Here is a 27,126-nt window from a genome sequence, read left to right as displayed (position 1 = left end):
GCATCCGTGTAATTATTATAACATTGATCCTCCAATAGATAATAATCCTGGCCTATACCCTACAAAGCCATCACCTCCTAATGACAATACAGCAGTACCAGGAGTTAATTTCCTGAGCAGCATCATATCATGGGGTCACATTACATAAGGAATCCTTAGAGGAGGATTTTTTATTTGAAACTTTAGGAACATCACATCACCTATGTTAAAAGGCATGATGCGACATGGAGATTATATTTTTAAGGACCCTGTACTGGCTCGTAGTTGAACACCCAGGGTTGACAAGAAATGCAAACATCCTCCAACTGATCCAATTTTTATTAGAGGACAGTTGCCTTTAAGTTTTTTTTGTTGTGTCCAATGGATGGTTGCACAATCCCAACACACAAGGCCTATTAGCAAGATATGAAAGGGCCCACTGGGATGAATTGGAGCAGTTATTCCAATATCTCCCAGAAGAAAACATGAAAAAAGGGCAAGAATTCGTTCAGGAGAGGAAATTAATATCTAATTCTTCAATCGGATGTGCACTAGATGCGCTGCTGATACTGCAGCAAGTGGTATTACAACCAGCATTATTCTTAGTAGTCATGCATGCCTACAAATCTCCTGGTTTAAACCGGAGGTTCAATAAACTATTCCTAATGCCCCATTTGACAAACGGTATTTTTGTGGACCTCAAGTAGATGAGTCACTTGAGAAAATGAAAAGGGATTCACAAGTGGTGAAATCAATGGGAACCCCTTCAGTCACCATCCAATAGAGGGTCCTTTTGCCGCTTATTTTATAGAGGAGGATCCAAAGAAAATCAGATCCCGATGTGTCCTCGTAGAGGTCAAACGCACAAACCTTGCCATCAAGAGGTTTTTATAAAGGTGGGTACAAAGGAACCCATTTTAAAGGCTGAGGTAAAGGCACACCAACTCTTATCTCTCCATTTCCCAACAAACAGTGACTTGCCTACAATTCCCCGACCATTTTACACCTGGAGGGGGAGACTCAAACAATTTTTTTCCCATTTGGCTATCAATAACATCAGACAAATGGGTATTAGACATTATCCACCATGGTTATTGCCTGGAGCTTACCAGCAATCCTCCCAATATTCCACCTCGCACTCACAAACTCTCGCACGTGCCCTGGTACAGCCGGTCCTCGACCCCGGAGTGTTCGTTGTTCTGTCAGGCGTCTCCATCGATCGTTGATTCTCCTCAGAGGCCATGGACCCGGCGCTTCGTTCCTACCCTGGGGCCCTTGCCCTGCCCGACCAGCTGCGCAATGTACCGTCCACGCCCGTTGAGCCCTGAAGTCGGCTGCGGCCTGCTTCCTCCGCTGCCTTCCCTCCCGAGGCTGCCTCCGATTCCCCCATGCCGCTTCTGCCGCCTTTGACACCGCTGCCTCCTTTGGGGCTGCTCAGATCTGTGGGATCGCTGACATCGTCGGCCTCGCTGACATCCTACAGGAGGGAGATGTCGTCCGACCTCTCGGGAAGGGTGAGTGTTAAGGGGCGAGCACTGGTGGGGGGTGGAGAGGGGACTGTCAGAGATCATGGGAGTGATGGTACTGCAGGATATGAAGAGGAGCCTGAGAGAGATGATGGAGGGGATACGGGTGACTGCATGACGAGCACTGATAGGAGATGTGCAGGGAGACATGATGAGTGAGTGTGTGGGGTCAGGTTTGTCATGTTATTGTATGGGACGTCGCTAAACCAGCTGCCTCTCTGCTCTTTACAAGTTAAACAACATTGGATTTCGAGATCTCATTATAGGGAAAATGGAAAACAGTGGGACCGGTGCAGAGTTAGGGTTGATGTTGCCTGTTTGAGGAGGTAGGGTCATCTTGCAGCAGCTGAGGTGGCGGAAACAGTATTGCTTGTGTTGGGTAATGCGGAAATGGAGCTCTATTAGAAAGAGGAGCGTCTTGTGCGGACATACTCGACAAACCCGTCACTTTTGTAGCACGCCACGTTATATCTAGGCACTATACTGCTCTTGTCATTAGAAAAGTAACGTAAAAGAGTCTAATGCCTTGACTTTAAAATTGCTCCCCAGATACGAGATGCCGCCTCTGTAAGCTTTTCCAGACCATTTGCTGTACCCAGTAACTGGCCCCCACCAGTCCTGACCCCCACTCTGGCGGGAAGACTGGCAGGAAAAACTACGTCAGGAAGGGGGGGGTGCCAACCCCACCCCTCAGGTGGGGGAGACGAGGTGAAGCACGACCCCGGGCTCCTGCCATCTTGAAGATGTGGAGCCCTGCCCAATCGCAGCTAGGATCCTGCCCCCCTCCCACAGGAGAGGAGCAGGCTAGAGGGTGTACCCACTCCAGGACAGGGACCTAATGGTCCCTGCCCTTGCCCTACATGTAACGCCCCTAAATTCAGTATTTAGGGGCTCCCTGAACCTTCCTTCCTCAGATCCCGATAAGAAAAGAAGAAAGAAGATCAAGAAGAAGACCCGCCGTGCAGCTGCTAACAGGACGACAACAACTGACTTGGCCCCAGCCCTACCGGCCTGTCGATCCTGGAACTTGCTCCTGCCTAATCCCGGCGACAGCTGCGGACAGCAACCTTGGGACACCCAGAGGACCTGCCTGCCTTGACCCTCTCAAAGCCTGGGACTCCCATCAGCAGAGGCTCTGCTGCAACAACCCCCTTGGTGCCAGCCATGAAGCTCCGGACCCAACTCCTCTGCACCCGCCGATCCCGGCCCGAGTGATCCAGGACCCCCCCCCCCCGGCGACTGGGACCCGAAGTCCAGTGCACAAAGACCCTCCTCAACGACCCCGACGACGCCCTCAGCCTCAGGACAAAGGACCCCTCCGACCGCGACCAGCAGGGTGTAAGATTTCCCGACCTCAAGACCCCATGGCCCCCTGTGCCCAACTCCTAGGTGCCTATCTATCCTCCAGGATCCCAACTTACCCCTCGAAGTGTTGGTCGCTCCCGAAGATCCTCCGTCCCCGAGCCTGCAGCCTTTTTCAAGTTCCTCATTGAATAACATTGAGCGCCCGACGGCTCAAAAGCACCCTGCACCCAGCCGCCCAAGTGCCCCTGGCAGCGCAACCTGTACCCTATCCTACTTCCCCATTTGCCCTGAGCAAGTGACCAGGAGGCCAGCTCCCACAGCCGAGTAGCCTGCTAGCCAGCAGCCACCAACCGGAGGCCCCCTGCCCCCCATTGAATAACTTTGGGCCTAACTACCTCTGCACCCGGCCGCCGCTGAGGGTGAACGAACTATACCTACCTGACCCTGGGGGACCCCTGAGTCTATGCCCAGAACCTTAACTTCACCAGTTGAGTACTCACCTGGAAACCGGTAACTCACTTACTTGCCATTGCATAACATTGACTGGTTTGTCTCGAAATCTTCTAAGTGTGAAGTTTTGAAAACTTAAAATATTCATATGAAATCAACAAATTCCGAAGTACTCACCTGGGATCAGGAGAGAAGCTGGTACTGTACCTTGTAGCCCAGTACTGAACCGCAAAAGTAATCCTAACCGAGTTTACTAGTAACCTGTATTTTCTCCATAGGAATCCATTGTCTGCTTTTCTATGAAATTTCTTCTAAGTGTCTACCTTTGAAAACTTGAAATATTCTTTAAAAATCATGCGAAATACTGAAACGTCATTACTTACCTGTTTTAAGTTGAGACCCCAGTGCTGGACCTAGGAGCCCAGTACTGGATTACAAAAGTAACGATATCATACTTTACCTGCAACCTGAATTTTCTCCCCTTGGATAACATTGCCAGAGTTCCCTTGAAAAGTTTCTAAGTGTGAACTTTTGAAATAGCTTTTTATTCCTTAAAAATCACTGCAATAACTAAAACATTTTTACTAAACTGTTTCCAGCTTAGACCCCAAGACGGAATCTAGGATCCAGTTCTGGGATTACAAAAGTAATCTATTAAGTAATTACCTCATTTATGTAGAAAAACCCATTGAGCTCAATGCTAAAGTGTGTCTAGAATTGTGTTGCCTACTGCAACCCCTGTACCTATTGTGTTCACAAAGTTTGTTGCCTTTCTGCAAAGTACTCAGCTGAGATCCCTCATATTGAGAGTAGTATATTTTGATACCTGTTAGTTATAGAAATAACAACGGGTTATTACTGGGCGCACAGCTTTGTTTATCTATATTTAGATTTTGTAAGGAGCTCCAGAGTATCGCTTTCTGACTGGAGGCGTGAATAATATGGGGGGGTAGCACATTCTAAAGAGAAAAGTGTCCTCCGGGCTCCTCAAATGTCCTTGTATAAAGGTTTCTTGTGAAGTTGAATGTGGAAATAATCGTAAAGTTCACTCATAGGTAAAGTTCAGATATTTATTCCATAATTTTATCGTATACTTTGTTTTAAATCACAAGTATATGTTTTTACATGATGGTTTGGTGATTCAAAAAGAGCACTCGTATAATCCAATGCATTTCGGCATTATAATCATGCCTTCATCAGGGAACAGGTTCTATAAACAGAAAGGAAACGAGACATAGTCTAAGTATTGAAACGGGGAACGGGTTACAGTGATTAACGTGAAAAGATACTAGAAAAAGGGCAGTGAATGTGCTCTTAACGTGACTATCCATGCTCGGAAAAAATCGTGTTCGTGACGGATGGTTGTAATTCATGGGTTTACATAAATGAGTGCGTAGTGCGGTGAACATTGCTTAACAGGGTGCTTCGTGAAAAGATGTGTTGTTTAACGTATTCAGGTGATCAAATAATAAACGTGTGGCTGGCCGTGGACATGCCTGCGGTAACGGAGTAATTAACATAATCCTGAGGACTGGAGTTGAAATAGTAAATTAAACTATTCACTATCCAGCGCCCCCCCAACGCAAGTCGTTGTAACGACTTGCGTTGTTAAACCTGCGTTGTAAAGGTACGCGTTGTAATGGTACGCGTTGTACATCCCTGTTCACTTACCTGCACACATGTATCCACGTTATATACACCAGTCACGCATAAATGTCACACTCCCTCACACACGAACCCCACAAACATCGCACTCCCTCACACAAGAACCCCACAATCATCGCACTCCCTCACACACGTGGGAGGCTCTGTGTGTGTGTGTGTGTGTGTGCGTGTGTGCGTGTGTGTGGCTGTGTGTGTGTGTGTGTGTGTGTGTGTGTGTGTGGCTCTGTCTGTCTGTGTGTGTGTGTGGCTCTGTGTCCGCTAATACTCTCTACTACACTCTAATGCTCACCTATTGCAATTGTAAATAACAAAACCATTTATTTACCCAGGAAGAGGTGTGGCGCCGCGGCCAGGGCGACTGACACTGGAATCTGGGGACCACGGTTCGATCCCCAGCTCCGGCGGCAGGTTAGCCCAGCACCATGTGACTCTGGGCAATAGCTCGCTTAATCTTCCCGACGGCCCCCAGCGCCTAGAGACCCTTACGGGTGATTGTGCGCTTTACAAATATGGACTTTTACTTTTTTTTACATTTCTGTTTAAAAATGTTTTTATTTTTTTTAATGCCATTTGCAATGCCAATAGCTCTAACTTTAACAAAGCCGAGACCATTGCATTGTAAATGCTTGTTATTATTGCCATCACTTCTGCACATCTTGTCAGTGGTTTTTAGGAATTGTGTTCAGCTACCTTTTTACCCTGGCAAGCTGATGCTTCGGATTTGGGCATACTTTCTCTCCAAAGTGGTGCCACCTTTAATGTGAGACATCACGCTTCCTGCACTCTTCTCTCGGCTGTGTTCCTCAAAGGAGCAGAGGCTACACCGTTTTGATCCTGGGCGGGCCCGTAGTTTCTACATTGATAGGCCTAGGGAGCACAGGATGGACGATCAACCTTGTCAGGTTTACCAGTACAAAACAAATAGAAAGGCAGTCCTGATACCAGCCGTACTGCGATTGATTGATTGAACTAAATTCCTACGGCCTGAAGTTCGTATACTGCGCCAGGATACCCTTTCACGTTCGTACCTTTCAAAGAAAGATCAAGTCTGTTTAGAGACTCGTAAAGCGGCATGTTTTCAATCATTTCCTGAATTGAAGGAGATCAGAAATGTTTCTCCATTTTGGTAGAGTTCATGTTATGTGCGCTAATCATACACCAGGCTAGTTCACCACAGCAGCATTTTAGAAATGTAACCATAATTAAAAGGGTGGCTGCTAGAGACCTTAGACCTCGAGAGTAGAGGTATTGTTTATAAAGCATTTTCATGTTGTATGTTTGTGGGGGGAGTGGAAGTACTAGGGCCTCGAATATCTATTCCTGATTAGTAGATAGCCCATGGAGTGAGTTAAATGGGATCTGTTCCTCACTCCTAACAGGTAACATGCGGTTGGCACCTTAAATACTTTGTGACACTTTAGTTTTGAAAGAATATCCTTCTTCATATAAGTGTTTGGCTCTCACAAAGTGGGAGAAATGAGTCTATATTGGAGTGTAATCAATGTTCCATGATGGAGAAGTAATATGATGCCTGCTGTGTAGACATTGTACCCAAGTTGCACAACCACAATTATGCAGTACAGCAGATCTTTGATCTAAACGTGGAAAGGATACGTTGCATAAAATAATTTATAGGGCTCGCTGCTTTTCCTCAGTGTCTCAAGGGCAGAATGACTATCTATAGAGTTCGGTGATTACCTGATGGGGTGTCCTTGCAATGGATCCTATTGAAGTAGTACATGCCTATAAACACTCTTTCCCTCCAGAGATGGCAAAGAAAGCCTAGGTGTTGCCTCTTACCCAAGAGACATTGTAATTTTTGGAATCTATTATAGAAGGATAAATTCCCGAAACAGGGAAGTGTCCATCGAAACGAACCTAATATTTGTATTTAAATCATTATTACAACAATGTTAAAACGTTCAGTACACCTATCTGTTTGTTAAATCTGGTAAGCTTTTAGCTTTAATCTTTTTCTTTCTTTTTTATATAGATTATTTCTCGCTCCTGTCCGGCAGCTGCCCCTCCTCTCCTATTCCCTCGCCATCTCCTTCCATTGCAGGATCAGTCACTTCCAGCTCTGGTTCCTTTCTCTTCCGTCGCCCCCTAATCAGCCCAGCACGCCTCAACCTGAAGGGGCAGAAATTACGTTTGTTTCCTTCCCATTACGAACCACCACAGACTCCGACTGGCTCGGACGAGACTCTCCTCCCCGACAGCAGCGGATTTTCATCTGAGCTCCCCTCATTCCCTATTCAGCGTGGTGGTAAGTCAGTTAGATTGCTACAGAGAGCAATGCCGCCTTTGGATTGGTGCATCCGACTATAGCTATTGAACTTTGTGACTCGAAGTCTGATTAGGGTAGTAAGGTGGTTTGTTTGTATCTGATAAGTGTGAATGGTGGCAGACTTGGTCTGCCAGTCTAGCATGAAGGGTTAGTTCTTCAGAGCCCCCCTGTGTCAATGTTGTGGTGACTGGCATTATTGCTACAATTCTCTATTGCCTATAGATTCAGTTTCAATTAAGGAGCTTGCTTTTGTACAGGCAGGCTGGACTCCGTGCCAGCAGCACAGTATTAGGTGCCTGCTTCCGGCCTGCTAACCTGCAGATGGTCCGAGTGGGAGAGTGCATATCTGTTGTGCAGAAAACGGGAACCAGTGTGAACTGGAATCCATTTTAGCTATGATTATGTTTCCACTGGTATTGCTCGTATGCCTCGTCACCCATTTTTCTGGTAGGATTAGATCATAGTGTGACACTTCACTCTGCTGAGCAAAAGCGGGAAAATGGCACCCAATTGTCGGGGTTGTAGACATGAGGCCTTTAGGAAGCAACCGTGAATTGGGAAAATGGCTGAAAAGTATGATAGCATTTCGAGGGGGCACAGAGTAACATCACGCAACAAGGTTAGTGGGAGTGTGTTGTGATATCCTGGTACAGCATGATTAGACGAGGCCCAATTGAATGGTTGTGGACTACTCAGATTGCTTTTTTCCTCCCCATTTGTATATTTCTCCAGGGCATGTAAAAACATTTGTCAATGGACAGAGCGTATACAGTGAGATATCCAGAAGAAAAGAAGACAGTTCTTCTCATTCGTCCAACTGCCAGGTGGACACCACGACCAAGGGATACCTTGAAGAGTGTGGAGGCTGGCGAGGTTTGTACAAAACTATACAACTATATTGGTTGTTTGTGGTTTGCAGGGTGGAAAACATTTTGGCTTATGTTAAAACTTTGCTTAATTGTGACAAGCTTTAGTTTTGTGGGAGATTTTTTTTAATATGAAAAGTTGTTTTTGTATGCATTTCTTTTTTTTCTTTTTTTTTTGCTACTTTCACCAATGTTTTGACAGTTTAGGTTCTTGTGCAGTGTTTTCTGCGTTTGTGGGCTTGGTTGACATAATCTCTGTGCTAGGAGGGGTCAGAATGACCGTTCCTAGCCAGTGTCTTCCACCCTAATCTGCGTGTCTTAAAACCTGTATGTTTTAGCTGTGTCACAATTACAATCCAGTTCTGTACAGCAAGGCTTAGGAGGTTTTTGATTTTGCAATACTGCCAAAGTTTTAGAGTTACATCAGACGTTGAATTTGAAGATTGTTTGATTTAATGGCCTGTGTGGGTGTATCAATTTTTGCAGTATAGAGGTTGTGACTCTGGTCTAATGTGATGCATTCTCTACAAAGATCGGTGTTGAAAATATGGATGGGCTATGAGTAATTATCTGATATTTAGCACTAAATGACCTTTGCTTCAGGTACACACTTTACGAATAGGAGTTATGTTTTGTATGTTTGTGAATATACATTTGTCACACTTTCAGTAAACCATGCGATTTGAGACCTCCGCGCTCTAGTAAGGCTGTATTTGTTGGAGACATGTAAGGTGTTTTAGGTACCCACTACTTTGCATATGGCTTCAAATTCTTTTCAGGGACCACCCTTTGTAAAAAAAAAAAAAAAAAATCATAATGTGGATCAGAGATCCATTACTAAAAAAGTTATTTTCACTGAAGAAACGTTGGGATGTTCGTGCGTGTAAAGCTGGAGCCATTTTAATAAAACAAACGAATAAGACATTCCCTAAGAATCCTTTTCATCTTTAATGATGGGCATAGAGCAATTGAAGACTTGGTTTTACACTTTATGGGGAATAAGATTGGTCTCACCCTCATTTTCTTTTGCAGTATTTTCATGGGTGTTATCAGATTTAAATTTCCCAAGGCAATCCGATCCTAACTTTTAAATTTTTTTCCAAATATTTTGGAAACTTATATCCTTCCTGAAAAGTTCTTTTGACTCGGAAAATTTCCTCCTAGCTCTTTTGTTGCTCCCCAAACAGATGTATCTTTTCAACAAGTTGGTTTGTAATTGGAGAGCAGACGCAGCACAAACAGCAAGTCTTTCTCAAGGACCTCGATCGGTCCTGACTAACAACAGAGGACACTCTGGTGACACAAGGAGTGGTAGCCAACATCAAGTGTGCCGGCGAACCCAAGAAGGAAGAGGTATTGAAGGAGAACTGAAGATGCCCAACCAGCTGTCACCTTAAAAATCACAGCAGGCTTGACCTGAAGCTTTTGGATTGGACCTCCAAGACACCCTTGACACCCAAATTGTTGACGATCCAAGGGAAGTCCAAACAAAGAATTCTATAGATCCCAGCGCAAGGTCACCTCTGATGGTTGTCCCTCAGACACCAGTTCAGTGCCGAAAAGCGATCAGGACAGCGAGGAGAAATAGCCGAAGCACGACATGCTGACTACAGAAAAATTAACACCACCTCACAGCCAAACAAAGTTGAAATGAAAAAATGACACCTTGAAGCCAAAATGGCAGCGAGCATCCAAAAGAAGGATTTGAACAAATCACTGAAAAGGTTTAAAATCCCTTCAAGACACATGAAAAACAGGCCATGAAGAGAATGTAGGGTTGCAACCACTGATTATACCTGGAGCCCAAGAGGAATAGTAGAAAGTCTTCTAAGAGGAAGAGATGTATGAGCAAGGTATTTTCCAAGACCCCAGAGAACTAAGGGAAGATTGGGAGATTCAACACAGATTCCCCAAAGTAGGGACCCTTCAACGCTTTCACACCTGATGACATCCCAGTGTACAACATCCGGCTAAACAGATCTGTAGATAAATATGGAATACAGCTAGAAAAGGAACAGTCACAAGAAAGGAGAAAACAAATTAACATTTGTGTATGTTTGGTCTTTTCTTTTTTTTTGGGGGGGGCAAAAGTAACACTTGGGGTGAGAGGAGAAGCTACATGGATCAGGTGGTGAGAAGCACATGAGCAAGAAAGCAGCAGAGGTAGGGAAGGTAAGCAAACGCAATAGGGGAGGGGTGTGGAGAAGCACACGTACAACAGAGAGCAAACTGGAGAGCATGGAGATAGAATCACATGAGACCCTCCAGTTGGAAAAAATGCACTCTCATTGAGTGCTTAACCGAAAAGAAAAAAGTAGTGCTTGATCAGCAAGCACTGAAAGTACAGACGCTAGCCAATCAGTGATGGCAAGGAGGCAATGCTCCATGGGACAAATACAAGATTGACCAGGTGGTACATGAATAAGTAGGCACATGAGTGACTGGAAAGCTAACCAGTAGTAAGCAGTGGACAGGCTTCAAGCCCCTGTATGCTCTTGTTAAGCCCACACTATGCCTTGTAAAAGACAGCAAATTAGGCGATACCTCAAAAGGAGTTCCTGAAAGATGAGCAGCGGAAGGACACATGTAATGCATCCATGCTTCAGGGGAGGGACAAACAGAAGAAAAGTATGGAAATCCTCATAAGCTAATGAATAGGCAAGCAAATAAGTGGCATTGGAGTTAACCAGTGGATCAACAATAGGGCAGACTTTAAGCCCACTGTAAGCTAACACTGTCTTGCAACAGACAGCGCATGCACCATTTAGTAAGCAAGACCTAAAAAGGAACCCTTGAAAGGAAATGACTGTTCTATCCCATGTAGATGATGCAGATGGCGATAAGTATCCACCCCCTCCATAGCAAACCAGGAGTCCATTGTAGGGACATGGTTTTATTAAATAGTAAATATAGACCAAACCAGACAAGATTTATTGATATTACTATTTATCATAAGCAATCTGAAAAGAGACCGTAGGGAGTTATCGCTTTAGAGTGGCATTAACTGACCTTTCGGCTTTGCCAATGCTATTGATAGTGAACAGCATTGGCAAGAAAGTTAAACAAGCTGTGGCTAAACCAGTATGCCTGACTTGCATTTTGAGTCTGGACTAAAGTATTAAAAATCCTTGCGCATGGAAAAAACGCAAACATTCAAAAAATTGGTGCAGCAAGAATAACAAAGCAAACTACCATTGCCAATGTCAATTGGCCGTACATATTACTGGAAGTGCCTCTTTAGACACTGATACATTTAGACATAAAATAATCCTATGGCTCCATCCGAGACAGGTACTTCAATGTTGCGGAAGTATTAGGGTTGGGGGAGGGTAGGGAGGTTCTGTTACACTGTTCTGTTTAAACTTGTTATGCACAGGCCTAGTGCCCACCTGGCTTCAACCCTATCCGTATATAAGCAAGCCAATTCGAGTTCTGACCCTAAGGGCTTAAGCAGATTCCGTATGTCCTGCCGGAGGACTCTGTTCTAACATGGAATGTTTGCTGCATCCTGGACAAAGTAAAACATAGGGCCGTGCTCAGCCCAGCCAAAGGCCTACAGGCAGATATTCTCCTGCTACAAGAGACACACCTTGCGTCTAAAGTCCCATGTCTGGCCCGATTTTGTGTTCACACAAACATACTTGTGAGGGGGTCTCTGGGTGTGGCTTCTCTTATTCATCGCAGGGTCCCCTTTCTGTCCCTAAAGAACTGGGTGGATACGCAGGGAAGATGTCTTTGTGACCGGTACACTTTAGGTGAAGTCTCTGGTTTTAGGATGTCAATACACATACCCGTCCCTCCCCAATTCCGCGCCCCTCCTCCCCCATTTGACAATCCTTTGTTTCTTTATCACATCATAGTTCTCTGGGGAACACTGCTGAGTGGCTTGACTATTATTGGGGGAGATTGCAATAATATGTTCTCAGAGTGCGATAGGTGGCAGGCTGAGGGGAGGTGTGAGCGTCCCAGCTGCGATCCATGGCAGAGGCCATGGGGTGGGTAGCTGCATGGCAGACCGATCATCCCAGTGAGACTGCCTTTACATATTATTCTACAGTCCACAGTTCTTTTTTCTCTGCTGGATCACTTGTTAGTATCGGCTAGCCATGTACATAGAGTATCCGGTGTAGATATTTTGCCTAGAGGGTTGTAGGAGCATTCCTCAGTGGCTGTATGGCTTCATTGTACTATGCTGCCTCGCACCTGCGGGTTATCAACGAGTGGTAGTATAGTTCACGTGACGATTCAGCCTATGCCGTGGAGAGATGGGTGATGGGAGAGACGTCTCAATCTACCTCACTATACGGTGGATCAAATATCGGTGCCCTCCTGCCACAACTAGAGAAGCCATACAGGGGTGGTGACGTTCCCATCGTAAAATGGGGTGGTGGGGGCGTTTAACACGAGAGACACTGTTATGGCAGGGCGCTCTCATTCCACAAGTTACAGGGCTGAGGGGGTTCCAAGAGTGGGACCACATAGGCATATCAACATTGGGGATGTTATGCCGGGCCTCATACTCTGGTCGTTCCCAGAGGTTCAATCCAAATTTTCGATGCCCCATAGCCAATTTTATAAATACCTGAAGCTACGCCATGCCCTTTTTCCCTATATTTGGGCTCTTCGAAATTTCAATTTGCTTGAAGGTAAGCGCTTAATGGGCGACCTTCATAGCCACAAGACATACCAGACTCTAGTCACAAACAGCTCCACTATATTAGATGCTCTCAAAATAGCTTGGCAAACAGACATAGGAGATATAGTTGATGATGATTGGGCGGAACCTTTGGAATCCCTCCCATGGAGCGGCGATCTCTTTCTGCCTATGACTAATCCAGTTCAAATATCTTCACAGGGCCTACTTTACTAGACACCGGTTGTGGCGCATGGGACTTGTTAGCTCTTCTCTATGCCTGCAGTGTGAGACTAAAGAAGGTACTTTGTTGCATACAGTTTCGGGCTGTAGGGTGTTAGCCCACTTCTGATGAGGTTTTGTGTCCTGCTTGGCTGAGGTGCTCGCATGGGATACCCTGCTTGCCTCAAAATTGATCCTCCTGCATAGGATAGAGGGTATAGGTGACAACGGATATAAGCGGCACTTGTTATTTATAGGCCTTACCCTGGCCAAAAGACACATTGTATGACGATAACGAGCCGCTGAACCGCAGCTTCTGGGTGTTTGGAAACAGGGCATGGACTTTTACATGGGACTTCAGGTCACAGTATTTCAAGAACCGGGTTGCCCCCAAAACCATCTTAAAATCTGGCAGAAGTGGGCTGATTATCGGGGTCTGACTTTAGAACCTATGCACACTACTGAGTAGCACTATTGGATGCCGAAATCCGATGTCACGGGCAGAATGCATGAGATGATCCTTCGATCTTATAACTTACATCCTTATTAGTCTTTGGATGCTTTTTTGGGGTGGGCCAGTGGTACTGGGAATTTGCTGTGCACTTGTTTATGTTCTCTGAGATTTTCTTTCTTTTCTTTTTTTCTCCTTTCTTGTGCTGGTCTCTTTTTTGGAGATAAAGTTATACTGTCCATTATGTGGCATAATGTATATGTACGTGGCCTCTGGGTCATGTTGCTGGCAAAAACTCAATAACATTTGTTATGGAGAAAAAAAAATCCACGTGCATTCTGTAATTCATTCTTGCATTCATCGATCCACAAAAACAAATTCTTTAAGCATATGCATGATAAATGAAAGTAGAAAAAAACAGTACCACCTAACCTTGGAGGGCCTAATCTTGTAATAAAAAATAAGTAAAAATGTAACCCGATCAGTGGATGGCCATCTTTAAATAGTATTATGTATAATATATAATTTTTTTAACATTCCAAAATGATCAACACCTTTTGGAAGCCACATGTTGGTCATTGTGGAACAGTAAAACTGTAATGCACTCTGGACTTCTTTACTATAGTAGAACACCACCACTGAGTAGTCGACATGTGAAGGAAAACGGTAGCATGGAACCGGAGCAGCCAGCAGTTCACAATTAATTGTTTCATTTTACACTGACCACTTTTGTACATAGGAGATCAGGTTCAATAAGGACTAAACTGATCTTGTAGCACCCAAAATAACCCTGACAATTATATTTTTTACTGTTCAGATAAATGTAGTCTTAACTTTAACTCCTCTCATTCAACCTTTATTGAATTGGCTTATTTTGAGCCAATGAACCACTCGATCCTTGTGTCTCTTGCAAATTGCTTAGTGGGTTTCATTACATTATTATTATATAAAATGTATAAAGCGTAGCTACCACCTCAAGGGTATCTTAGCGCTCATCTCTTTAGAACCTTGAGGACACTTTGAGTCCATTTATACAGGAAATAATCGTGTTTTAAGTGCTTTCCTAAATTGAAGAAGGTCCTGACTGGCTCTCAAAGAACCAATTAGCTTGTTCCAAAGTTAAGCGGACCTAACTGAGATACCCTTGGCCCACCTGTCGAACCTTCTGAAATTTAGGAATGCATAGAAGGTTTGCGGTTGAAGAGCGAAGATCTCTCGGAGGCATGTAGTGTTTGAATTTCTTGTGCTGGGAAATGGGGCTTTTTTCATGAATTGCTCTGAAACCCATACATAATCATTTGAATACAGTCCTTTCCTTCACTGTAAGTCCAATGATCCTTATTTGTGGAGTGGTTCTGTTTTCAGGATATCCAAAGAAATAACCCCAACTAAATTCAGGGCGCCAGTGTTGTATTTTCAGTATGAAAGCGTCTCTGTTCAAAATGGATGCAAGTAAATTAAGATGAATTTACCAAAACTCCAGTGAGAAATTGGAGGATTACAGTACATTATATGTGTTCCAAGAAATGATATTCTGTGTATACAGTTATGAACTACAAACAGTTCTGTCAGGTAAAGGAATTGTAAATAATGTAATTCATTAAACATTAATAACTGAAAGGCCTATAAATGAATCCATCCAACATCTGGGAATCTTCTCCTGACTTAAATAACCCCAATATTTGAAGAAAATAGTATCTTAAACCCACCGACACAACACAAACATCAAATTGTTTTAAATATGTTATTTTTCATATATCAAAACATATATATATATATATATTGTTCACCAAAGCGCTCCTGCGCATTCGAGAAGGCATCACCCCGGCGTTCCTCAGCCTCACAGCTGCCAGTAAAAGCGCCCCAGCGCATGTACAGCCGCACCTCTCACACTATTAAAATTAACATAGTCCGACGCGTTTTCGGGGCAAACGCCCCTTCCTCATGGACAAAGGAGGCACACTGACTTTTCCACCCATTCAAACTTATTATATTTGAATCGACCTTCCCTAAGTGGGCGTGGCTTATAGTCCGACCTGACCAGGGTTGCTGGTCCGTGTAGTCCTGTGAAAAAGTTGATTATTTCGCCTTAAGTAGGCTGAGTGCCCCCTTCTTTAGTAATTGTCATTAGTGTGAGCATTAGTGTGATGCCTTCTCGAATGCGCAGGAGCGCTTTGGTGAACAATGTTTTGTCGGCCAGGCTCTGGTCGAGAGAGGTGCTCCGCTTCCCAAGTTGGCGCGCTATGTGGTGTGCCAAAGAAGATTGTGGCGAAATGACGAACATTCTGCCTCTACAACTCGACGTTCCACGAAGGATAAAGCAAGGTGACAGCCTACCCTCCACGCCTTACTATAAGGTGAACACTAATGACAATTACTAAAGAAGGGGGCACTCAGCCTACTTAAGGCGAAATAATCAACTTTTTCACAGGACTACACGGACCAGCAACCCTGGTCAGGTCGGACTATAAGCCACGCCCACTTAGGGAAGGTCGATTCAAATATAATAAGTTTGAATGGGTGGAAAAGTCAGTGTGCCTCCTTTGTCCATGAGGAAGGGGCGTTTGCCCCGAAACGCGTCGGACTATGTTAATTTTAATAGTGTGAGAGGTGCGGCTGTACATGCGCTGGGGCGCTTTCACTGGCAGCTGTGAGGCTGAGGAACGCCGGGGTGATGCCTTCTCGAATGCGCAGGAGCGCTTTGGTGAACAATGTTTTGTCGGCCAGGCTCTGGTCGAGAGAGGTGCTCCGCTTCCCAAGTTGGCGCGCTATGTGGTGTGCCAAAGAAGATTGTGGCGAAATGACGAACATTCTGCCTCTACAACTCGACGTTCCACGAAGGATAAAGCAAGGTGACAGCCTACCCTCCACCCCTTACTATAAGGTGAACACTAATGACAATTACTAAAGAAGGGGGCACTCAGCCTACTTAAGGCGAAATAATCAACTTTTTCACAGGACTACACGGACCAGCAACCCTGGTCAGGTCGGACTATAAGCCACGCCCACTTAGGGAAGGTCGATTCAAATATAATAAGTTTGAATGGGTGGAAAAGTCAGTGTGCCTCCTTTGTCCATGAGGAAGGGGCGTTTGCCCCGAAAACGCGTCGGACTATGTTAATTTTAATAGTGTGAGAGGTGCGGCTGTACATGCGCTGGGGCGCTTTCACTGGCAGCTGTGAGGCTGAGGAACGCCGGGGTGATGCCTTCTCGAATGCGCAGGAGCGCTTTGGTGAACAATGTTTTGTCGGCCAGGCTCTGGTCGAGAGAGGTGCTCCGCTTCCCAAGTTGGCGCGCTATGTGGTGTGCCAAAGAAGATTGTGGCGAAATGACGAACATTCTGCCTCTACAACTCGACGTTCCACGAAGGATAAAGCAAGGTGACAGCCTACCCTCCACCCCTTACTATAAGGTGAACACTAATGACAATTACTAAAGAAGGGGGCACTCAGCCTACTTAAGGCGAAATAATCAACTTTTTCACAGGACTACACGGACCAGCAACCCTGGTCAGGTCGGACTATAAGCCACGCCCACTTAGGGAAGGTCGATTCAAATATAATAAGTTTGAATGGGTGGAAAAGTCAGTGTGCCTCCTTTGTCCATGAGGAAGGGGCGTTTGCCCCGAAAACGCGTCGGACTATGTTAATTTTAATAGTGTGAGAGGTGCGGCTGTACATGCGCTGGGGCGCTTTCACTGGCAGCTGTGAGGCTGAGGAACGCCGGGGTGATGCCTTCTCGAATGCGCAGGAGCGCTTTGGTGAACAATGTTTTGTCGGCCAGGCTCTGGTCGAGAGAGGTGCTCCGCTTCCCAAGTTGGCGCGCTATGTGGTGTGCCAAAGAAGATTGTGGCGAAATGACGAACATTCTGCCTCTACAACTCGACGTTCCACGAAGGATAAAGCAAGGTGACAGCCTACCCTCCACCCCTTACTATAAGGTGAACACTAATGACAATTACTAAAGAAGGGGGCACTCAGCCTACTTAAGGCGAAATAATCAACTTTTTCACAGGACTACACGGACCAGCAACCCTGGTCAGGTCGGACTATAAGCCACGCCCACTTAGGGAAGGTCGATTCAAATATAATAAGTTTGAATGGGTGGAAAAGTCAGTGTGCCTCCTTTGTCCATGAGGAAGGGGCGTTTGCCCCGAAAACGCGTCGGACTATGTTAATTTTAATAGTGTGAGAGGTGCGGCTGTACATGCGCTGGGGCGCTTTCACTGGCAGCTGTGAGGCTGAGGAACGCCGGGGTGATGCCTTCTCGAATGCGCAGGAGCGCTTTGGTGAACAATGTTTTGTCGGCCAGGCTCTGGTCGAGAGAGGTGCTCCGCTTCCCAAGTTGGCGCGCTATGTGGTGTGCCAAAGAAGATTGTGGCGAAATGACGAACATTCTGCCTCTACAACTCGACGTTCCACGAAGGATAAAGCAAGGTGACAGCCTACCCTCCACCCCTTACTATAAGGTGAACACTAATGACAATTACTAAAGAAGGGGCACTCAGCCTACTTAAGGCGAAATAATCAACTTTTTCACAGGACTACACGGACCAGCAACCCTGGCCAGGTCGGACTATAAGCCACGCCCACTTAGGGAAGGTCGATTCAAATATAATAAGTTTGAATGGGTGGAAAAGTCAGTGTGCCTCATTTGTCCATGAGGAAGGGGCGTTTGCCCCGAAACGCGTCGGACTATGTTAATTTTAATAGTGTGAGAGGTGCGGCTGTACATGCGCTGGGGCGCTTTCACTGGCAGCTGTGAGGCTGAGGAACGCCGGGGTGATGCCGTCTCGAATGCGCAGGAGCGCTTTGGTGAAATAAATATATATATATATATATATATATATATATATATATATATATATATATATATATATATATATATATATATATATATATATATATTTTCATATTTCTCTTTTCACCGGCTGTCCAGAAAACATAAAGAACAGTACAGTACATCACATTAACATATACATAGTGAAAATCAAAATCTATCAGTGATCACATACACAGACTTGAGACATTGGAACCACATATAATCAAAATGTCCAAAACAAGTTTTGTACACTTTATCCGTATATCTTCATCATATATTTCCAAGGATAGCTGACATAGGACATAACGTAATGTTGCTGTTTCGACCCCACTGTTCGTGTTATCGACTATACATCATGTCTGGTCTTCCTCAGGACTAAAACGGAATAAAGGACAGCATTAAATTTATTGAAAGACACATGCGACTTGTCCTGAATGGTATCCATTAGACATATACCATGATATCTCGGCACCCAGCTGGTGTCCATTCGCTGTGGGGAGGTTTTTTTGTCAGGTTCTGATCAACAGATGAAGTGGGCTAGCTGAAATCCCTTTTAAGCAAGTATATTATACATCTAATTGTAGTACAGATCAAAAGGTCCTGGCTAACACCAGACCTCCGAATGGGCACTAAGGTAATTTGATTTGCAGAGCTGTGCTGTATAATGATGTCATTCATTATGTATTTAAGTTTTATGGGCTGGTAGCTCAAGCACTGTAAAGGGCAAGTGACAATGATGCCGGGATGAGTGTGGCCTGTATCTGTCAAGAGTCACTAAAAGCCTTTCAGAGGCTCAGGCTGTTGGAAGGCTCAGACTCCAGGAACTGGAGGGAGGCAATGGAAAACTGAATGTTTATTAGTGGGATAGTAATGTTTGCTATCCTAGATTAAACATGCCCTTTACATATGGAGCACCTCTGTAGGTATTCTTCAGGCAGCATAATGTCTTCTTTAACCTTTTTCGTGATGTGGTTTAAACCCTGACTTTTGTCACAGATGTGACATGAAAGCCTTCACTGCGTCCAAGCCTGCAGTGGTATTGTAGTGCTATCAAATCTGATGAGGAGCTGTGCTCCTTGGAGGACAAGACCTGTTCTAGTGCTTGTAACAGTATCTGATAATAGAGCAAACCAGGACCAGCAGTCAGGAGATGAGCAGCTGCTGCAGTACTGTACATTTGTGTGTGGTTTGCCATGGATGGCAGTCTTGAACGCTGCAACATGTTGTAGGCCCGGTCTCTGAGGTGTACTGTTGCTCCACACCTCCAGGGCACATGAGATTTCAAAAAAGATTAGAGACGGAACCAGCCATCGCCGTGGACTTTGGCTATGTACTAAAAAAGTACAGTGCTGTGCACAACCAAAGTCAGGGTGCAAACCCTCACCACCTCTTGGTTGGCTTCTACCGCTCCGCTGTGAGCAACTGGGAGCGCAGGAAGGTTGGTAGGGAAGCCCTGGAGGAGCAGGCAGTGGGTGGGCTTGAAAAAAAGAGCTAATCTATTGCAGGTAGGTGAAAGGATGAATGAATCCATGACTAACTGGACTAGAAGTATCGGGGGCAATGGGGTGCGAGCAAGGAACATTACATAATGGAGAGCTACAAAACACATGCATTCTGTAGTGTTGAAAGAATATGAAAAAAAAATTGAAAAAAAGAAGGTTGCTATATGGGAGATGGGGAATTGTACCAGTCAGCCAATCAAAGGGATGGCAAAGTGGTTATGCTCCAGGGTAGAAGAAGAGGAAAAGCAAAACCATTGAGTAAGAAGCAAGCAAATGAGTGACAAATCCGACCAGACATTCCAGGAACCCAATCATTAGATGCGAAATTTGGCACAACATGTATGTGAATCCAGAAAGTTCTTCAAGGTGCAAAACTGCATCAACAGTATGGGCACTCGTCAGGGGTGTCCACAGCCCCCATAGATTTTATTATATTTTTTGCCGTGGACACTGACCTACAGGCTTGTTGCCCGCTGAAGTTCCATTTACAGATGGGGATGTATATCAAATCTGGTACCCGATTGGTGTCCTTATACACAGACATTGGGTTATATGTCCAACATCCAGAAACTAATGTAGCCCCTATAATCAGAGACCTAATTAGATTAATCAGAATCTCGGTGTTGCAAATTGAGACCAGTCAGAATTGTTCCCACTAACAGACAGTGTTACTCCATTGGTCTGGGAATACCCACGTAGGTGGAGGCCAGACATGAAGTAGTTAGGTGTCCAATTCGAGTGTTGGCGAAGAAAAATATTTTGAGGTGACCCTCGAGGATTTCAAATCTCTAATAGAGCAATGGTAGAAACTCCCATTGTCTATGTTTGGGCGTGTATTATTAGTGAAGAAGGTCATAATAACTAAAATTACTAACGTATTGCTAGAGTGTTTTCTCAAGTCACAACGATTGTCAAGGCTGATTTCAGATGGCAAATTGCCCCTTATCAAGGGGGGAAGTCTTAACTCAGCTAATGAAAAGAGTAGGACTTACAGTCCCTGATCTATAACTTTATCATCTAATCGCATACCGTGCTAAGACTTGTTTTAGTAACTTTCTCTTGGTGCATGGCAAGGTGTAATAGACGTTAGCCAAGCTGTACTCTATTTCAACTTGAGTATGCAGGTGGCCAATGGCATGTCCTAATGATGTAGATGTGATTTTAATTAGGTGTTGGGCATGGTTGGGAATCGCAGAGTATATGAGAGCAGATATTCCTTATTCGCCCCTCTTAAATGTAACCTGCAACCCCCTATTTTTCCCATTGCTCAACAAACCTCTGTGAATTATTTGAACAAACTGGAAATAGAGATACCGGCTGACCTATTTCCTAATGTAAAATTAGAAGCTTACAAGAATTTAAAAATAAATGTGTGGATACCTCATTGGCAATTTTGTTGTACCACCAATTAAAGTAGTAAGTGAGTTCGGTATTCTCAGACTTCCCTCGCTCCCATCAGTTGAACCCGCTTTCATGACTATTTATTTGCAGTGTCCCTTTGAATCATTTTAAATATTTTATGTACTAAGAAATAGTCCACACAGCGGTAGTACAAAATTGTGGAGCTAAACAAGCATGGGATGTGCACCTGTTAATCAAAAAGAGACTAGCTCGTAGTAGGTAAACTGGGATCCCCGCCAAGCCGTTTTAAGCTCACGTTCCATAACACTCTTCACTGCACACACAGCAACATACCTGCTCCGCTGTAATCAGGCGTCGAAGCACACCCGGGACACGCTAGGTGTCACTGGGTGGGCCCGATGATGAAGCATGCCACCAACTAGGTTGGTGGGTGAGGGCTTCATGAGCACACCTACCAGGTGCCACTAACCCCTGACGAAACATACCTGAGTCCTTGAACCCAACAAAAATTAAATTAATTTTTTGTTATCTTTACCTACTACGAGCTAGTCTCTTTTTGATTAACTACATATAAACCGGGGGATATGGACTAGCTATCTGGTCCTCTCTCTCTCTCTTGATACACGAAGAAGAATGTGCACCTGTTAGCCATTAGCAGAAAAATACTGGTGATACTTCTGAGCAAAGGTCAATGAGGTGCCTTTTACCTATGTCATTAATTAAAAAGAGGATGTAAGAAGATGACTAGGGTCAACCCATCTTCCAAAATGTACATCATAGAACAATATAGGAATCACACCTGGATAACATATGTATTCTCTCCAAGCCACCTATCTACAGAAAATCCCAGAGTAGTTTTCTTCGAACAATCTTAACTATAGACATACATTGGTTTACAAGCTTTTACATCATGTGTGCTGTACATCAGCGCATTGCTAAATTCACCCTGTGAAGTGTACACAGTACAGAGAGATCAGTGTGGCCTTCCTACACATTACATGGGCTTGTCCTCTCATTTTTTAGTATTGGACAGACCTGCTTGAGTCCGAAAGCAAGGTGACATAATTTGAGATTGTTCCATCTCCTGAGAGAGTGTATTTAGGTTAGCAGATGTTATACTTTGTAAGGTGTGCCAATTCTTATCCATTGTCCTACCTTTTGGGTAAAAGGAGGGGGATGGTGCAGTGGATGTGTCCCAGGCCCCTGCCATTGCGAAGTAGGTGCAGGCTATGGCATACTGTAGTATGCAAACGGATGAGTGTTGTTTAACAGTGCAATTAGACAAAGTAGCTTACATGGGATTATATAATGAAATAAGCAGACCGTTATGCAGTATTATCGGATGTCATGACTGTTGTTCTGTTGTATCATGAAAACTATTTGAAAATAAGTTGTAAAACAAATTTTAAAAAACTAGTCTGAAAGGCAAGGAACAGTCTCATTTTACCTGTTTAATGACCTGAAACTCCAGAGTGGTGCTCCGTTCTAGGGGACAGCAAAAGCGCATGTCTTTCATACAGCAGCAACAGCTTTCTCTACCTGGTTCTGATTAACTGGAGGTGGGCCCTGTGATTATTGTTAAAAAACAGGCCTAGTTATCATTATCCTTCAAGGAGACGTACCTATTTGGCTTCTGCCTGCCACCCATGCAAAAGGTACACCCGCGCTCCCTGAAATGGGTTCTGTACCTGCAGGTTCTCTATGATCTGTATGGAGAGACAATGTATACTGTACACCTGTGTGTTTCTGGATAACTGTGAAGTGTGAGTCGGACCAAGTGCACGATGCAGCCCATTGGACTACACTTGTGGTGGCATTGAGCATTGTGGCTGGCTTTGTGCAAGGCTTCCTAAGGTTCAACTAAGACCTGGGAGCCATCATGTTCAGACCCCTGCCCTTTTGAATCCTCATACACTTGTTCCTTTGGATGGGGGCCCACCAGGCATTAAAGTAGCAACCGTGCCTGCCGGAGAGTTTCCTGTTTCTACTATATGGAAGATTCGGGATCTGGCCACTTCTTTAGGCTGTATTTGCATACTTAGTGCGCCTGGTCAGGATAAGATAACATTGTTCATGTGCTACTCATAGTGTCCAGCTTCCTCTGGAATTGGTGAAGACCACCAGAATTCTGAAGAGCCGATTGATCCGTCTGAGCAAAATATACTGGTTCCCATAACCAGTCTGTGCTTCAAGGTTTTTGTCAGCATCGCTGCTGCAATCATCTTGTGTAATTTGAGAATGTTGCTTGAGGAGTAGATGCTAGATTACACATCTCAGAAATGGTCACCTATCACTGAGGTGTCAGCTGAAGAAAAGGGTACCTGTGAGAGCTGGTACATGAGAATTTACCAGCTCTGGAACGCGAGTCCACTCCAGCCAGCTGCATGAGGTCTTGTCATTACCATCTGCTGTATCACATGGGTACTACGGGAAGAGTTCTTACCATGAAGGTGAACCTCTTTCGTCCTGATTCTGCCCATGCTCCTGAAAAGCCTGTGTGCATCTTCCAGTTGCTTCCAGAGGAGTGATAGTTTGAGGCGGTCGCTCAAGTCTGTACCCTTTGCGTCTTTGTTGCATATGCAGTTCCAGAGATTTGCATTTGAACCTTTGGTCAACACCCCAGAAGATGCTTTGTCTTTAACTTTATCTTTGCTGTTGCCAGTGGCCATGGCTGTTCCCAGTCATTTAGGCACCCCTGGCACTAGAAGTATTTGACCTCGAACTGCAGTTCTCAAACTGGTGCCTTGAAACGTCTAGTGCTATAACATGGATATACTGTTCTACTGCCCCTTACTCCCACTCTCCGCTAGCTAGCCAGACGACTCTTAGGACCCTAGTTGACTGTGATTGGTCATTGCGCAGCCAATGTTACCCCATCACTCCTTAAAGTGACCATGTGCTAGCCGAGGCTTTGAGTGGGCATTTCGTCCTTTGGAATGTTTTTGGCCAATGGCCTGTTCTTTGAGTCTAATGATGTTTCGTAGAAGAGGAATTTAATCCTCCTAAATTATCCACACCTGCAATTGAAACTCATATCGCTTTTGCTCAGACTGATTTATACATTTTGTTTTGAAGTTTAGCAACAAGATCCTGTGGATGTGATCTGTTTGAGTAAAAACAGCTTTGTAGCTAATCTGATTTGGTGTCCACATTGGTGCTGGTTTGTGATTTCGTTCAGATTCTTTTGCTGAGGAATAAAGCACTTTTCAGTGAGGTGAATTTTTCTTTGCTGGGGACCAATTATGTAGGACGACAAAATCTGGAAGCTGCTCCTATGGGAGGAGTGAGGAGACTAAGTGGAGCGCCTAAATGCTGAAAGAACAGATATGGGGTGAAGTCCAATCTTGTGGCAAGTCTCTAACGTCAGTATTGCATTTTGTGGATGGAAGTGTGATGATAACTGTTTAAAAGGTAGCGAGACCTCAAGGATTATGAGCATTGAGGAAATAAGATTTGTGTGTGCTGATGAAATTAGACCCATAGGAATGCACCGTTTCTGACGAGCGCGGAGTACAAAAACCGAACAGGATGATCAAGCAGGTTGTGAGGTGGTTTAAACTCCAGTCGTTTAGAATTTTAGAGTAAAATGTGAGTATGGAGACAGAATGGTAGTTGTAGGGACAGAAGGGCCAACCGTTATTTTTGTTTAGTACATGGATGATTACAGCAGATTTGATTCAAGGTGGATAGATAACTGTATTAGAAGTGAATAAAGAGAAAGGTTAGGCAAGATAAGACATGAAAGGTGAGATCCAGAGATTTTAGCACTAAATGGACGATCTGTTACTAAAAAGTATTGAGTTGCTGTTCAGTATCTTAACTTGGAACACCTACTTGGGTGCCCCATGGACTGTTCTGCCTCGCTACCATTGCAAGATAATTGCTAAAGAAGGGTAGTTGGTCATTTAATTTTGGGGTCCAGTATTTCTCTGTCTCCAGGACATCAATAGTAAATGATTCCAATTGTTAAATTTTGAGCCCAGTAACTTCTGATTATCCTGGGGCTCAAGGAACCAGGTCACACAATGAGGCAAAGAAAAACATTTTAGACAATATGCCTATTTGTTATAACCCATTTTAATTTTGTAATGGAGGTCTAGAAGATTTTTTCATTTAGATGATTTTTAAAAGATTACTAATTTAAGTAAAAGTTATATTTTTCATTGGCGCATGTTTTTTTAGAGTCTTTTCTCCTCTTGACTTCTTAAGCATTCCGAAATCCAGTGTGTGTGCCAGACTAATCGGGGTCTATGAATTTAATCAAAATACCATTGATAATGAACTGGTGTTTCAAGTAAGTAACTTTTATTTTTCATGTCAGGAAAGGGCACTTCTGTGACCTCTGACCATGAGAGATATCTCTGCAACATTAAGGGCTGAGTCTGTCAGTTTGTGATTATTAATACTGAGGAACAACTGTTAGGGTAGTTTTCTCCTAAATGTTGGTGTCTAGTGATGGTAGTATGGTGTAGATGTGCTCTAGTGCTAGTATGATTTTGACTGCTCTGATCTCCTGCCTTGTACTTTGACTGCCACTGTTTTGATGCCATTTGAACCAAATGTAACAGTTCTCCTTTTATGGTCCTTCTAGGATTTTTTGGGAACACCTTCATTCGTGTGATGCTTGCAGTGAGCCTAGCTGTAAATGCCACATTCACGTCTGCCTACCTCTACCAGGCCCTGCGCTGAGGGACTCCATGTTCAGGCCAGCTGGCCTTCTCGGACTATCTGCCATAAACTTGCTGTCCTGCAGCATATACATGCACTGCCTCAGTTCTAGCCTGGAGCGACATCACCACTAGGACCTGCTGCTGTGTGAAGGGAACGCTGCTGTTTGCAGGGTGTTAAAAAACATTAGGAGAGAGTCACTGGAGCACTGTTTTCTTGAACTTTGCAGGTTTGGAAATGTGCAACATACTGGACCTCTCATTGCTCCCTTCCATGTCTCTCTTCTGTATAGATAGGGTATGGAAAAGTGAAATAAATCTTTTCGCTGGGTATCTAAATTTGCTGTCACTAACTGTTGCCAGGCTTGAATTTAAGTCTGTATGTTGTCTGGGATATTATCTTACATTCTCCCTCTCCTGGCATACCACTTTGCTGTGTCTCAATGTACAAGGTTATTTGGCAAGCCATCATCCGTACACCCAGCAAAAAAACAAAGATCTTGAACAAATCAATTTTATACTTGTATTACTTCTGCATATGGCATCCTGCATTTTCAAATTGTGTGAGTACAGCAACTTAATAGGAACTGTACCTGAGATATTAAATGGGAAACCCAGGGAGTATATTTGTATTTCTGCAGTGCACAGTTGTCGGTGCGGTCAAGTACTTTAGTGACGAGGAAATTCTGATGGTCGTACAGGGATTGAGCATCATCACTCTTGCACACCAGAGCCATCCATGTGAAAAGTACTGTCTGTAAAGTGTCCCCCCTCACCCTCAAAAGAAGCTTCAACTGCATTGGTTTAGCTCATTCTACATATGTATGCAGTATGTCAAGCATGTCCAGGCCTACCTGGACAATTGAGTGTTGTAAAATATTTTTGTTTACGCCATCTAGCATTTTTGTTTGAAGGAGAGTGCCCTAATTGCACACCAGAAAGTACATTTATTGTGGTTATTTGCTTGAAATTATGTTGAATATATAAAACAAATGAGTCTGATAAATTGCAAGATTGTCAGCTCATTGCATGGGTAAATACAGACGAATCGTAAGTAAAGGTACCTGAGTAACAACAATTTTAAATGATGGGTTTTTCATTAACAGAGTTATATTCTTGTAACTGCATATTCCTCACACTGTGAATAGCCCCAGGCATCGGACTGGATCCAGAAACGTTTGTAACAATTCCCTTGGTTGTCGGTAGGTGGGGTTCAAACCATGTTGTTCCTGTATTCTACAGATGTCAGTTACTGACACAAGTATGTCTCCTTCATCCTGCGACCCCATCACATGGAAATGGCATAAAGCTCCAAGCACCTCCAGGCAGGTCTCCATACCGGGAACAGACACTTTCGCTGCTCCCGATCAGCCTAATATGCAATGGACGG

At 44.3% G+C, this 27,126-nt stretch overlaps 1 protein-coding gene across 4 annotated transcripts in view; it reads left to right on the top strand.

Moving 5' to 3' along the window:
* Positions 1 to 26,814, top strand: part of TMEM201 (transmembrane protein 201) — a 300,538-nt gene extending 273,724 nt beyond the window's left edge. For all 4 annotated transcript variants that reach the window (XM_078642297.1, XM_078642296.1, XM_078642294.1 and 1 more), the window contains exons 9-11: positions 6,919 to 7,191; positions 7,945 to 8,085; positions 25,661 to 26,814. In XM_078642297.1, coding sequence (XP_078498423.1) covers positions 6,919 to 7,191; positions 7,945 to 8,085; positions 25,661 to 25,758 — 512 coding nt within the window. In that variant the 3' untranslated portion in view covers positions 25,759 to 26,814. The remainder of the gene's footprint in view (positions 1 to 6,918; positions 7,192 to 7,944; positions 8,086 to 25,660) is intronic.
* The last annotated feature ends 312 nt before the right edge of the window (positions 26,815 to 27,126 follow it).

The sequence above is a fragment of the Lissotriton helveticus genome, chromosome 5_1 (assembly GCF_964261635.1).
Source record: "Lissotriton helveticus chromosome 5_1, aLisHel1.1, whole genome shotgun sequence".
Classification (NCBI taxonomy): domain Eukaryota; kingdom Metazoa; phylum Chordata; class Amphibia; order Caudata; family Salamandridae; genus Lissotriton; species Lissotriton helveticus.
The sequence above is the reverse complement of the archived record's forward strand: the minus strand, read 5'-3'. Positions and strand labels throughout refer to the sequence as shown.